We start from the raw sequence: 13220 nt of genomic DNA on the forward strand, positions 1-13220 counted from the left end.
TGTTTATTACCAAGGGTGTTCAGGAGAACCTGTTTATTCTATTTCAGAAACAACTTGAGATTAAGTATGAATCAATGGAGTTGATTTTGATCCCCATAGCCCTAATATGTGTTTTGCATTAAGTGATGATCCCACTTTGATGGTTGGATGTTAGAACAGTGGTTGTCGTTACTTCCAGGATGGGTTTTTTTGTGATGGGTGCATGTCACACTAGAAATATTTACCACTTTTACTTGACCCCAAATGGCATGAGATTAAGGATGCATTAGAGCCAGGGCAGAGGCCTTCTGATTGGGTGGGTATTGTTGTTGGGATCTATCATATGAAGCTTAAATTAGATAAAGTCTGGGCGAGCTTTTGGCCCAATTAAGCCTGGTACTATGTTCTATTTAGTTTAAATCAAATGCACAATTTTTTTTATTCTATGTTGTTATGTTTCTTTCGGTTGGTGTTCTAGCTAACTGAACTTCAGCATGTTTTCTGCAGTGTTGTATACCGCCGAGTTCCAAAAAACGAGGCTTGCCACACATGCATATACTCGTCTGGCGTAAATGAGACAAAGGTGAGGTCGGTGTTGAAAGTATCGAGTCATTTATTCCCTTTGAGATACCTAATCCACTAGGTGATCCTCTAGGATATGTTTCAATTTCTGAATTCATGATGCATGGTCAGTGTAGTGAGATGGATGATAAATGCATTTGCATGAAAAAATGTTGTTTCTCAAAATATTTTCCAAAATAGTTAAGAGATTCAACTATCATTGATGAACATGGGTTTGCCTTATACCGACGTCGTGATGATGGTCGAACAATTTATAAAAATGGCCATTATCTCAACAACAGACTGGTAGTACCTTATAACATGACATTTTACTTAGAATGTTTCAAGGCCATATAAATGTGGAGTGGAGTAATAAGTCACAAGTGATGAAGCACCTGTTTTGGTATATTACCAAGGGTGCTGATTACTCTAAAGTTGTTCTAGAAAGGCTATGAATTGATTTATATTCCCTCCGTCCCAAAGTTGAGTCACTTATTTTGGGACAGAGGGAGTATATGCAAAACAAATATATCTCTAGGTAGAAATGTGTGCTGCAGTTGTAATTAGAGATCAAGGTCGGATCGGTTTTTTGATTTATGTATTAGCAATTTGTTTTCTTTATTGGGAAGTCAGTGCCTTCTTTAGTACTCCCTCCGTTCCGATTTACTCGTTGAACTAAAACCACGACGAGTAAATCGGAACGGAGGGATTACGTGTGCAATTCTCATCATGGATGTTCACTTTGGTGCATGCTATTTTCCATAGTCATAGGGATGGTATTTACCTTACTAAAATGGCAATGGCTCTTTATATTGTTAATTCTAGCTAATTGGTTGATTAGTATCACACAATATGATTCATAGAACACTATAGTGTTTTTTATTCAGAGAAAGCACTTGATAGTTGGGGATTCAGAAGAAGAAACTAATAGATAGGACGAGCCTTGCATATACATAAAAAGAAAATCTTGCTGTGGGTCTCAAGTTTCCTTTTTTCGGTTTGCACACAAATCCCAAATCTTGCAGTTTCTTTCGAACCCCATGTTTGTGCATGTCTAATTTTTAGGAAAGGTTTGCCCGTTGCATTGTGTAATACTATCTGTTATACAGATGTTTCTAAATTAGTATACTCTATTTTGATAAGCCAAGAAAAAAATAATCCAAGAGGTCCGGATATTTATGGGAAGTGGATCTCATGTTCCTTCTTCTGTTTCTTCTTGCTGAAAGGAGGATTTTTTTCTCAGGCTACTGTGGCTGCTTTCTGGTTCTTTGTTCCTTGAATTTTGATTTCTCCGTTCCCTCTTTCCTCTTCTTCTTCCGATCTTCCTATGTGCAAAATAAATTTAGGATGTTGCCTGATTGACTGTATGTTGTATGAATTAAAATACAAAGTCGATTTTAAAACTGTCGGTTATTCATATGGCATTAGTTAGATAAACAAACATGTTATTATGTATCCATTAGACAAATAAGTTTTGCTAAACTTGGCATGCAGAACAACGGTACCAGAGAAACGTTCTTTTAATTCTAATAGCGATAGTGCCAGGTGGATCTGCCCATTTTTTCTGTAGTCTAGGTGAAAGTGAAGAAGTGCATAACTTAGTTGGCGCATGGATGTAGCCCCGTATGGTGAAATTGTTGCCCTCACATGCGCAGTCCTCATCTCTGATTGCATGTCGTCTTTTAGGAGCAGAGGACACGACATAAGAAAGTCAATAACACTGATTACTAAAATTTGGATGGTTAGAGCCTAACTGAATTAGTAGAATGTAGCCCTTCTAATATGGATGGGCATATTATACAAATAAGGATCAACATTTGACTTGGTGCTATAGAATAAGAATGGCACCAGGAAATTGGTGAAGATGTAATAAAAGCTACTCCCTCCATTCCATCTTAAGTGGCGTTGATTTAGTACTAAATTAGCGACACTTAATATGGAACAAAGGTGATTTAGAAAATCAGTCTAGACTATTGCATCTAATCAATGGCCGAAAGATTTAAAAAACCATCCTACACTATTGCTTTTAAAAAAAGGTTGTTTACCAAAGTTATTATCTAAGATGTGATCAATGCCCAAGTTACTATCTAAGATGTAATCAATACTTTATTTTGGGTTTGACTGAGTCAAAGATAATAGTGCATCAAGCTTTATGTGGTTTGCTATCTAAGATGTATGGAAAATAGGGTACTTGGACCATTTTGGGTTGGCCCTGTATGTGGTTTGCTTACTCAATATTGACCTCACTGCCACTATGCTTGCTTCTGAAACTCTTTAGCACAGAACTATATGCTTTGTTGCTCTTAATAATCAGTCTAAATGCTTTTGCTTTGTACTGAACTTTATGCCCTGCTGCACTTGCTAAATCCTTCTGCTTAATCATTTGCATTTGAACAAAGGTCTACTATTCTTACTCATTTGACGCCTAATTTATATGGTTTGCACCATTGTATGCCATTGAAGAACCATATGAATAAGTTATCTTGGACTACTGCTATGATTTGCCTTTGGTGTATCATGCTATCTTTTGAACAGAGGGATACAACTCTTACTCATTTGCCACCTAATTTATATGGATCACTGATTTATATGTTTCTTTATGGCATAGCAGAAGTGTCCTGCTATGAACCAATCCCTAATTTATATGGTTTTTCTATGCTATCTTTTGAAGTAGGCGAAGGCGTCTGTCTGAAAGAAAGTGCTATGCTTTGGTGTTGTTATAGGTTCCAGAGGGGGCTGAAGAGGAAACCCTTGGTTTTTAGAATATCACAAAAATGTTCAGTTTTAGTGTCCAGTTCACTGCCAATTCTCTTACTGCTTTTGTCGTGACCATGCAAATCAATTATCCTGTGGATTGACTATGCCTTGCTTACCTTGCATTGGGTTTATTTTGCTGTTTGTGATATAGTAAACTCATCTATCATGGATGGTTACTTTGATTTTTTAGATGTAAATAGTTTCTCAAACCTTCCTACTAACTTCACCATTACCTGCTTAATTACAACGTTTGAACCGGCACCTTCGCACCAAGGCGCACAGCCGGCTCGCCGCAAGTATACCTACGCCGCCGCCTCCCCAGGGAGCTGCAAGGTGAAGTGGACGGCCGAGGAGAAGCCGCACGGCGGGACCGGGCTCTCAAGTGGGAGGCGGAGCTCGCCTCCCCCCAACGACGTCAGCTTTGATCACAAGTGGAAGTGGGAGCCCAAGTCCAAGCCCGGTGCCGCCGGCAAGGCCAAGACCAAGCTCGAGGAAGCCAGCGAGGATGACAAGAATAAGCCGGCGAGGAAGTGCATGCGGATCGAGGAGGTCCTCGCCGGCTGCGACGCCATCGGCAAGGTACTCAGTACAAAAGATGAACTTTTTGGGGGGGTTTCCAGTAGATTTCCGACTGGTTACAGTAGTTTAAAGACTGCAGTGGAATTTCAATATAATGCCAAGTCAACTTACTCAAAGTTTGCATACTGCCAAGTTAATTTACTCCATTCTTAAACGAATACTGCTAAGTTCCACAGATGCATGAGTAGATTTAAGAGAAAGATTGCAGTAGCTTAAAATGGAACTTCACTTCATTGTTTTGGAATATTCCGTAGCTTAAAGATTGCAGTAGATTTTGACTTGGTGCAGTACTGAAACTTGCCTTGTTAGATTGTTGACTTGCTTTTATACTTTCTTGATTGTGTTAATTTTGTGGAGTATTGTATCTCATGCTTAGTGCTGCACCAAGATTCAGTATCTTGAACTATTCCAGTATTGCTTGAACTACTCCAGAAGATCATCTTAATTCTGTTAATTCTATGGAGTAGTTTCAGTAGTTTTACAGCAGCAGTACTCTTGCCTGCATATCCTTTTATAAAACAATTATTTTATCCTTGACTTTCCTCTACAGGATGATGACTATCTAATGGTGATTCCCTATTTCCACATTTTTTGCCCTCATGTTGCAAGCTCTAAAGCTGCCCCTGCAATTTACCATCACAAGACATGTCTGGGCAGCACGTCTCCTGTGACGGTTACCTTTAATTCATCGTTACAATTGTTTGATGGTTTGCTTGTTCCAACCTCGATATCTGCCTTTAGATTCCCGTTGTTGTCTTTGTAGTGGAAGGTACCACTTGGTGGTATGTTGCTATTTTCACTTTGTTCTGAACAAGGAATGTATAGCTTTCAGATTTTAATTCCTATCTCTCTGTCGTAAAAAGTAATGTATGGTCCTGTGTTTTATCTCTGGTTGTATGAAAACACCAAGCTTGATTCTGTCTTATAACCTGATGTTCATCTTCAGTCCCATTATGTTTTGCTTCTAACACAATTGATTGTCTACACATGCTATTCCTGAATTCTTACCGACAAATTGTTATATGTTTTGTCTAAACGTTCTGACCGGCGCCCTCACGCCACGGCGCGAACCCGATCTAGTTGGATAAGAAGCAAGCGGCCAGGGATAGCGATCCCATGCCAGCATCCATCCCCAATCCCCACGACTGACGCGGGCGGCGACTGCCATGGCCGGTCGGCCGTTTCTCCGGCAACTCGTGGAGATACCACGACCCGGGTGGAGCGCCGCCGAGCCTCGCGTTGGAGGCCGGAGAAGGCTGCGCCAGAGGACTCCGGGGAGGGCGTGCCGGCCCGATTGGGCACAGGCGAAGATGCCCACGACCGGTCGACCGCACCACCGGCGGCAAGAGGATCTCCCGTCCCGCTCGTCCTCGGAGTAGGAGTCACCGGGGAGGTGGGTGCCAGATACGACGCCGTTGGAAGCGCCATTCGCGAGCCCGAGCGCCGCTGGGCTCCATGTGTCAGCGCCGGGGCCGGGTCGCCTCTGCGCCAGATGCCCGTCGCTCGTGCGCCGGATCACGCGGCCGAGGGCGGTCTCCCACCATTGGACGCCGATGAGGCGCCTTGCCGATGGGGCCCGAGGGTTCGACCGCCGCCGTTCTTCGCGACGAGACTGTCCCTCATAGAGGAAACAAAGGTAAAGCGATTTAAGAAATCAACGCGTGTACCTTTTCCATTTTCTTCCCGATCCGTTCATTGGTGGATCTCGATTTACACTCTTGCCGTGATGGGAGACAATGAATTCTCAGTTTAAACCTCCAATCTTTTGATCGATGGATGCCATCTCCCCTGTTCTTCATTGATTTTCTGTTCTTCATGGCCTTGTTTCGCCTGCAGGATTCATGGCCACAGTGCGCTGCAGAAACGTCGGTCCTGAGGGCGGCCGCAGTAGCGGGCACCACCACACCGACGAACACGCGAGCGAGCGATGCTGGAGGGGGAATCGTCGCGCAGATGGAATCGCTCCGCCGGGAGCGTGCTGATAACGTGTTGAAAGGGAAAACAAGAGAACAATCGAGAGAGCCTCGGCACAGATGTAAAAGTGAATAAGTGTCCTTTCATTAGATGATTGTGGGTATTTATACAGGCAGAAGGGATGCATCGAAGAGGCATCCGTTCGGGAGAGATGTCAGGAACCGACACGACAGTTGCCAACGCAAACTGGCTGCGGTTGATAAAGGGGAGATTCCCCCATAATTAACACAAGTTTAATTGAGCTTTAACAAAGAGCACTCTGCTCGCTTGAGAATCGACCATGCCGACAGGAAGGTTCTTGAACCGAGATCGATTCATCTTCAACCTTTTGTGGTGGATAGTGTCATAGGCGCATCAGGTGCTAAATGTGTAGTGTCATATGAGTTGTATCTTGACACCGACGGAGCTATGGAGGGCCAACTTGGTTCGTGGCCGCCTAAGGTTGGAGGAAAAAAAATATTAGGCCTCTTTTGATTCATAGGATAGGATTATCGTAGGAATAGGTATCTTATAAAAAATGAGATGATATGTATCTCAAATCCTATGAGTAGGAATAGGAAACAAGATGTCATTTGGTTGACACCAAAGGAATTTTTTCATTGAGTCTAGGCTCATTTTTATTTTCCTATGAAATGTGGAGGATAGGAATCAATCCTATGTAGGAATAGGAATCCATTCCTATGAACCAAAGGACTCTAAAGAAAAAAATCCTATAAAAATCCTATCATCTAGAATTCCTATGAAACTCCTCCAAACCAAAGGAAGCCAATAGGTAGGTCAGCCCACACTCTGACCGGCACACATCACTACAACACATAGAAGCACAACGAAGCTCACAACAAGCAGCCATGCAAAACTCAGCAACCCGCAAAAAAGCTAAATCTCGCTTACTGCAAGGCATCCGTCGGTCTCACCTATGGGGACGACGAAGTGTGCTGGCTGAATAAGTGTGATACCGAGCCTTTTCGGGAAGCTTCCAAGACAGGTTCGTGGAACCTTCCACCTAGTTTTGGGAAGGTTCCACATGTTTTTTTCTTTTCATTTTTCTGTGTTCTTCATCGATTTTTCTTTTGATTTTTCTTATTTTTGGTTCTCTTTTATTCAGTTTCATTTTCCATTTTCAAAATACATGTCAAAAATTTTAATACACACTGAACATAATAAACAGGTCAAACATTTTTAAATACATCTTGAACATTTTTGTAAAATGCACATTGAACACTTCTATATACACGGTGGATATTTTAAAAACACATGTTGACATTTTTTAAAATCAGATGAACAAAATTTTAGATTTCATGAACATATTTTTGAAATGCACACACATATTTTAAATATTATAAGCCTTTTTTGAATGGTATAATTTTATTTTATTTTTGCAAATTACGTGGACAATACATTTCATGGACATTTTAAAAACATGTGAGAAAAAAATAAAATGTCATGAACATTGTTTTTCAAATGGCTTGAACAATTTTTGCAAAGGCGTCTCTTGGTTTAGATTACGTATTTGTAAAAGCCGCCAACATGACCTAAACATTTTTTTGCTAGCTAAACCCTCGGACCGTCGCCCGACTCGTCCCCGGCCGCCGCAACGCAGCGCTCCCCATGGCCTCCTCCTCCTCCTCCCCCTCGCCGGCGACGGCCGCGGCCAGGAAGCGCGCGCTGACGGAGCAGCGGTTCTCGGAGCTCGCCCCGGCCCTGTCCCCGGAGGTGGTCGAGGCCCTGGACCGCGGCGGCTTCCGGCGGTGCACGCCGGTGCAGGCGGCGACCATCCCGCTGCTGCTGACGCACAAGGACGTGGCCGTCGACGCCGCCACCGGCTCCGGCAAGACCCTCGCCTTCGTCGTCCCCGTCGTCGAGATGCTCCGCCGCCTCCCCTCGCCCCCCAAGCCCCACCAGGTCGCCTCTCTGCTCCCTGCCCTCTTCTCTGTTACTGTTCTTTAGTTTTGCTCACGAAATCCCGTGTAGTAGTTCAGTTTTGATTAAGAGATGAGACGGATTTCTGTAGGTCCTTGCCATCATCATCTCTCCGACGAGAGAATTGTCGTCGCAGATATACAATGTGGCGCAGCCCTTCTTCGCGACGCTGAAGGGCGTGTCCTCCATTCTACTGGTTGGTGGGCTGGACATTCAGGTGGAGCTCAAGAAAGTGGAGGAAGAGGGCGCAAACATACTCGTGGGCACTCCCGGGAAGCTGTTCGACATAATGGAGCGCCTGGACACTCTGGAGTACAAGCATCTCGAGGTTGCTTTGGGGAACAATGGAGCTGTGTTTGATTGGTTTCTGCTTTGGCGCAGGCGTGACATGTGTTGATGTTATTTTGGTTTTCGTGTTCCTTGGGTGCAGATTCTGATCCTGGATGAGGCTGACAGGCTCTTGGATATGGGCTTTCAGAAGCAGGTTACCTCAATTATTTCAAAGTTGCCAAAGCTGAGGAGAACTGGCCTTTTCTCGGCTACCCAGACAGAGGCAGTCGAGGAGCTTGCAAAAGCGGGGTTGAGGAATCCTGTGAGGGTCCAAGTTAAGACAGAGGCGAAGGATGCTGCTCGGCAAGATCTTGGTCCATCCAAGACGCCGCTGGGGCTCCGGTTGGAGGTATGGCAAGATGCTTTTGTACAACCGTTGGCCGTTTATTGATGGCTGCCGCTGTCAGTTTATCTGATTACAGTAGACCTCTTATGGTTTATTGTTTGTCATGATTTTGTGAATATTGACTGCATATGAAAAACAATGTTGTTTCTGTGCAGTATATGATATGTGAACCAGCAAAGAAGTCATCACAGCTTGTTGATTTCCTTGTGCAAAACACTGGAAAGAAAATCATGGTGTAAGTACATGATGCGTGCAAATTTCAACATGTCTGTTTCATTATTTTGCATTTTGCATCGTGCTAATTTGTGCACCTTGGTCTTCCTTGAATGCAGCTACTTTGCAACATGTGCTTGTGTAGATTATTGGTCTGTTGTTCTTCCAATGCTGAACTTACTTAAAGGTTCTCCAGTGATAGCTTACCATGGGAAGATGAAACAGGTTATAGCACAATATGTGTTTTGTTGTACTATTAAATGGCCAGATATGCTGGCTTTATACTGACATACTTTCGTAGTATTTATTTGTATTGATTGCCACCATGTTTTTTCATATGTAGGGCCCACGTGAGAAAGCTCTGGCATCATTTTCTGCTCTTTCAAGTGGCATTTTAGTCTGCACTGATGTTGCAGCAAGGGGTCTTGACATACCACATGTTGATCTAATTGTGCAGGTTACATTGTAGTGCTATGGTCTTACCCTTCGAAACTATTTCTTTACGTTTAGTAATCAATTGCAAAGTTTGTTATTCTGTTTTCCAGTATGATCCACCTCAAGATCCCAATGTGTTCGTACATAGAGCAGGTCGTACTGCCCGCTATGATCAAGAAGGAGATGCTATCGTGTTTCTCTTACCGACGGTAATGTAATCTATGTTAAGCTCGTTTATGTTTAATTACAAGTTGGTGGTTAAAGGATTTGTTGGTCTATGCTGCAATTATAGCTCCGTTGGCTGTCTTGTTGAAAGTTAAATACTTAGGCTTACTTTTTCTGCAGGAGGATGCTTACGTTGAATTTTTAAAGCTTCGAGGTGTTCCTCTCGTGGAAAGGGAGTGTTCCCCAGATATTGTAGATATTGTGCCACAGGTTAGTTTCTTCTGTATCATTTTTTGGTCATTTATTTAGGTCCCCACTTGAGCCAAGGTACCACTAAAATATCATTTGCTCATGCTGACTACTGACTAATGTCTAACCTTTGTGCTGCAGATTAGAGCAGCTGCATTGGAAGATCGTAATATCATGGAAAAAGGGCTTCGAGCTTTTGTCTCATTTGTTCGGTCATACAAGGAGCATCACTGCTCGTTCATTTTCAGGTGGAAAGGGCTTGAAGTTGGAAAGCTGGCCATGGAGTATGGATTACTCCAGATCCCATCCATGCCAGAAGTGAAGCACAATAATCTTTCACTAAAGGGATTTTTTCCACTTGGCAACATCGATTTTTCACAAATCAAGTTCAAGTAAGAACCGTGTCCATGAATACAGCATTATTTGCATCGTCTCAGCTGGCCCATTTTCTTTTTTAAAAGGCCATTAAATGATGATATGTGATATGAACTTGTGTTGGTTCGAGCAATTATGTTAGTGTTAGTACAGAACATGCACAACCAAACATTCACCCTGTCAAAATGAAACCGTCAAATTCCTTTCATATGTTTGGATGTCAAGAGTCTAGTTTATCTAGTATCAGCAGTGGGGGTTGACATGTTTCTTGTGTTGGTTCACTGCAGGGATAAAACTCGAGAGAAACAGCGCCAGAAGGCATTGAAAAGAAAAGCTGAAGAACTAGCAAATGAGCCGCCAGTCCCAGAGAAGAGGGTACCTCGGGAGAGGCCCGATAAGCCGAAGCGCAAGCAGACGGGCAAGCAGCGCCAGACAATCCAGACAAAGGAGGACATGGATGAGCTGACAAACGAGTACCGCCTCCTGAAGAAGCTGAAGCGTGGAGTGATCGATGAAGACGAGTACGAGAAGCTCACTGGGTTTGGAGGCTCAGACGGTGAAGGCTCGGACGGGGACGCGGCCGGCAAGGGCAAAGGGAAGGAGAGGCGCAGCAAGGAGCAGAAGAAACTCAAGCAGAGAGGAGGAAAGACAGGAGGCAGGAGATTTGAAGTAAAGAGTAAACTGAAGAGCAAGAGAAGATGAAAATGTATGCGCATCTTTGGAAGAGATTTTGCCAGTTTAGTTCGTTTTCTCGGTTCATGGTGAAATTTTCACCGGAGAAGAAACATGCCTTGTGCCAGTGTAGCTTTGCGTAGTTTAGTGCGAGGCGGTTTTCATGTTCACACGAAAATGAAATCTTGGCGCGGCATTTTATCTTGTGTGTCATTCGAAACAAAAAATAGAAGGGAATGGGAGGGGAAATGCCAAGAGCAACCATAACAGACCAGGATGAAGCTATAGCAAAAAGCAATTTCGGAGGTCATGCCACAAGTATAAAACACAGGTTTTGTAAGTTATTACACGTAGTGAGGAAAGCAAGGGAGAAGCTTGGAGGCTTCATAGCAGCAAGAGATAACATAGATTCAGAGTTGCATTCCCTAGTTAACAACTCTCTGACAGAAACAGCAGCAGCAGCTCCCGTGCGGTGTGGTTGCCGTCATGTGAATCTACAAGAGTGTTGTCAACTGTTGATGGACAATTAAATCATTGTCATTGAGACTCATGTTAATGGAGTAGAGTAGTTAGGTTTCAGGAGATAGGTTGTACGTCTATCTGTGTTGTGTCCAGGATCATGCTGGCATGATGAGTCTATCTTCACCTGCGTTTTCATATGATATGCTTCGCCTTCTCAGAAATTGCATAATGTTAACATGGCTGATACTTCTACTTTACCAAACAATTAGACATCTACTTAACTATGCTGTAAAATCGGAGCTACAGCGCTGTTTTCCCTCCATGGATCTGATTTTGATGAACTGGTGTTTACTGTAACTGGAAAATCGTGATGCAATGGTTTGATCTTAATCTGGCACGAAACTCGCACTATATATGCAAAACTGTTTTTGCACCTGTCGGGTCTGTACGACACTTGTATCCATTTTAGCATGCTTCTGGTCGATGATTGGATGTTTGGCTCTATATATATAACTGGAATAAACATTTTGAAATTAAAAAGAACAATCATTCTTCAACATTCCACTTCTGTAAGACTGAAATAAACTTCAGGGGAAAAAGGGATAATTATTCTTCAATCTTGTGCTCACAGTCTTATTCTTGCTTGCTCTTGAAGATGGTTCAAAACATGCGAACAGTCGGGATAAAGTCTGGAAGGTTGCAAAAACCAACAGCGCAAAAGAAGAAGATGCCATCCAAGAAGAAAGCGAAGCCTACGCTGTGGCTTCTGCATTATGTCCTACTAGAAATCCTTCTTTCTCCACGAACAAGAGAACCGGGGCCGCAAACTGCATGCGGCATCAGTCCCTGAATCTGAAGCACCAATGAGGCATCAGAGGATTATGAAGCCATCTAATTAATGAGATCAGGGAGATGTTAGGAGAGAGGGGGCTTGTTTTGAGCAAGATTGACAGCATGCAGAAGAGGGCTGCAGATCGCTTAGCCTATTTGTCGAGAGCGGAGCACCCGACCGACTTGTGGTTGCAGGATGCCCCAAATGCTCTGATTAGCCTGCTGGCTACCGATTGTAATCCTGTTACTTAATTAATAAAGCTCCCATTTCCACCGCATTTTCTTTATGTTTTCTGAACATTTACGGGGTTTTCTTTTTTCTGATCAAAATTCTGTGCTTACTAGCCTTGCAGAAATTGTGCTTGCCGTTGGATGCTTCTGTTGCAGTGCAGAGTTGTGGTTCCAGAAGTCTTTGCTAGTGACATCTTTGAATGGACCCAGAGGCCTTGCTCTCCGGAGCTGTGGTCTACTTCGTTGAAAAAGCAAGTATTTTGCTACATGCAACAGAAGCATCAGAGAGCAAGATGAGGTTACACGCCAAGGCAGGAGAGGCATCAGGTGTACATGCGGCGACCCAAGTTGCCACTGAGCGGTTTCATCACAACGATGGTCATTTTTTCGGTGGGGTGAGAGAGGCTCGAACTCTCGACCTCAGATTTGCTCGGTTTCACCTGATGAATCAGGTGTACATGCGGCGACCCAAGTTGCCACTGAGCGGTTTCATCACAACGATGGTCATTTTTTCGGTGGGGTGAGAGAGGCTCGAACTCTCGACCTCAGATTTGCTCGGTTTCACCTGATGAATCAGGTGTACATGCGGCGACCCAAGTTGCCACTGAGCGGTTTCATCACAACGATGGTCATTTTTTCGGTGGGGTGAGAGAGGCTCGAACTCTCGACCTCAGATTTGCTCGGTTTCACCTGATGAATCAGGTGTACATGCGGCGACCCAAGTTGCCACTGAGCGGTTTCATCACAACGATGGTCATTTTTTCGGTGGGGTGAGAGAGGCTCGAACTCTCGACCTCAGATTTGCTCGGTTTCACCTGATGAATCAGGTGTACATGCGGCGACCCAAGTTGCCACTGAGCGGTTTCATCACAACGATGGTCATTTTTTCGGTGGGGTGAGAGAGGCTCGAACTCTCGACCTCAGATTTGCTCGGTTTCACCTGATGAATCAGGTGTACATGCGGCGACCCAAGTTGCCACTGAGCGGTTTCATCACAACGATGGTCATTTTTTCGGTGGGGTGAGAGAGGCTCGAACTCTCGACCTCAGATTTGCTCGGTTTCACCTGATGAATCAGGTGTACATGCGGCGACCCAAGTTGCCACTGAGCGGTTTCATCACAACGATGGTCATTTTTTCGG

At 43.9% G+C, this 13220-nt stretch overlaps 3 protein-coding genes and 1 long non-coding RNA gene across 4 annotated transcripts; 3 read left to right on the plus strand and 1 right to left on the minus strand.

Moving 5' to 3' along the window:
* Window positions 1-1427: 1427 nt before the first annotated feature.
* LOC147978557 (uncharacterized) lies at window positions 1428-5706 on the minus strand. Its single transcript, XR_015618196.1, has 2 exons — window positions 5544-5706; window positions 1428-1865 (listed from the first exon to the last, which is right to left on the minus strand). It is a non-coding gene; the product is annotated as an uncharacterized LOC147978557 (long non-coding RNA).
* Window positions 1879-4993, plus strand: LOC147978558 (uncharacterized). The gene is made up of 2 exons (XM_087546377.1): window positions 1879-3876; window positions 4427-4993. The coding sequence occupies exons 1-2, from the start codon at window positions 3463-3465 to the stop codon at window positions 4637-4639; spliced, it is 627 nt and encodes a 208-aa protein (XP_087402503.1). The 5' UTR covers window positions 1879-3462; the 3' UTR covers window positions 4640-4993.
* On the plus strand, window positions 5094-6002 carry LOC125542852 (uncharacterized). The gene is made up of 2 exons (XM_048706079.2): window positions 5094-5512; window positions 5713-6002. The coding sequence occupies exons 1-2, from the start codon at window positions 5369-5371 to the stop codon at window positions 5923-5925; spliced, it is 357 nt and encodes a 118-aa protein (XP_048562036.2). The 5' UTR covers window positions 5094-5368; the 3' UTR covers window positions 5926-6002.
* A 1399-nt stretch (window positions 6003-7401) lies between these two features.
* Window positions 7402-10756, plus strand: LOC125542854 (P-loop containing nucleoside triphosphate hydrolases superfamily protein). The gene is made up of 10 exons (XM_048706080.2): window positions 7402-7752; window positions 7862-8098; window positions 8201-8449; window positions 8602-8681; window positions 8779-8884; window positions 9003-9116; window positions 9205-9303; window positions 9440-9529; window positions 9650-9900; window positions 10171-10756. Exons 1-10 carry the CDS (start codon window positions 7459-7461, stop codon window positions 10583-10585), a joined length of 1935 nt encoding a protein of 644 aa, XP_048562037.1. The 5' UTR covers window positions 7402-7458; the 3' UTR covers window positions 10586-10756.
* The last annotated feature ends 2464 nt before the right edge of the window (window positions 10757-13220 follow it).

Source organism: Triticum urartu, chromosome 3A, assembly GCF_056163025.1.
Source record: "Triticum urartu cultivar PI428250 chromosome 3A, HENAU_Tu73, whole genome shotgun sequence".
Classification (NCBI taxonomy): Eukaryota; Viridiplantae; Streptophyta; class Magnoliopsida; order Poales; family Poaceae; genus Triticum; species Triticum urartu.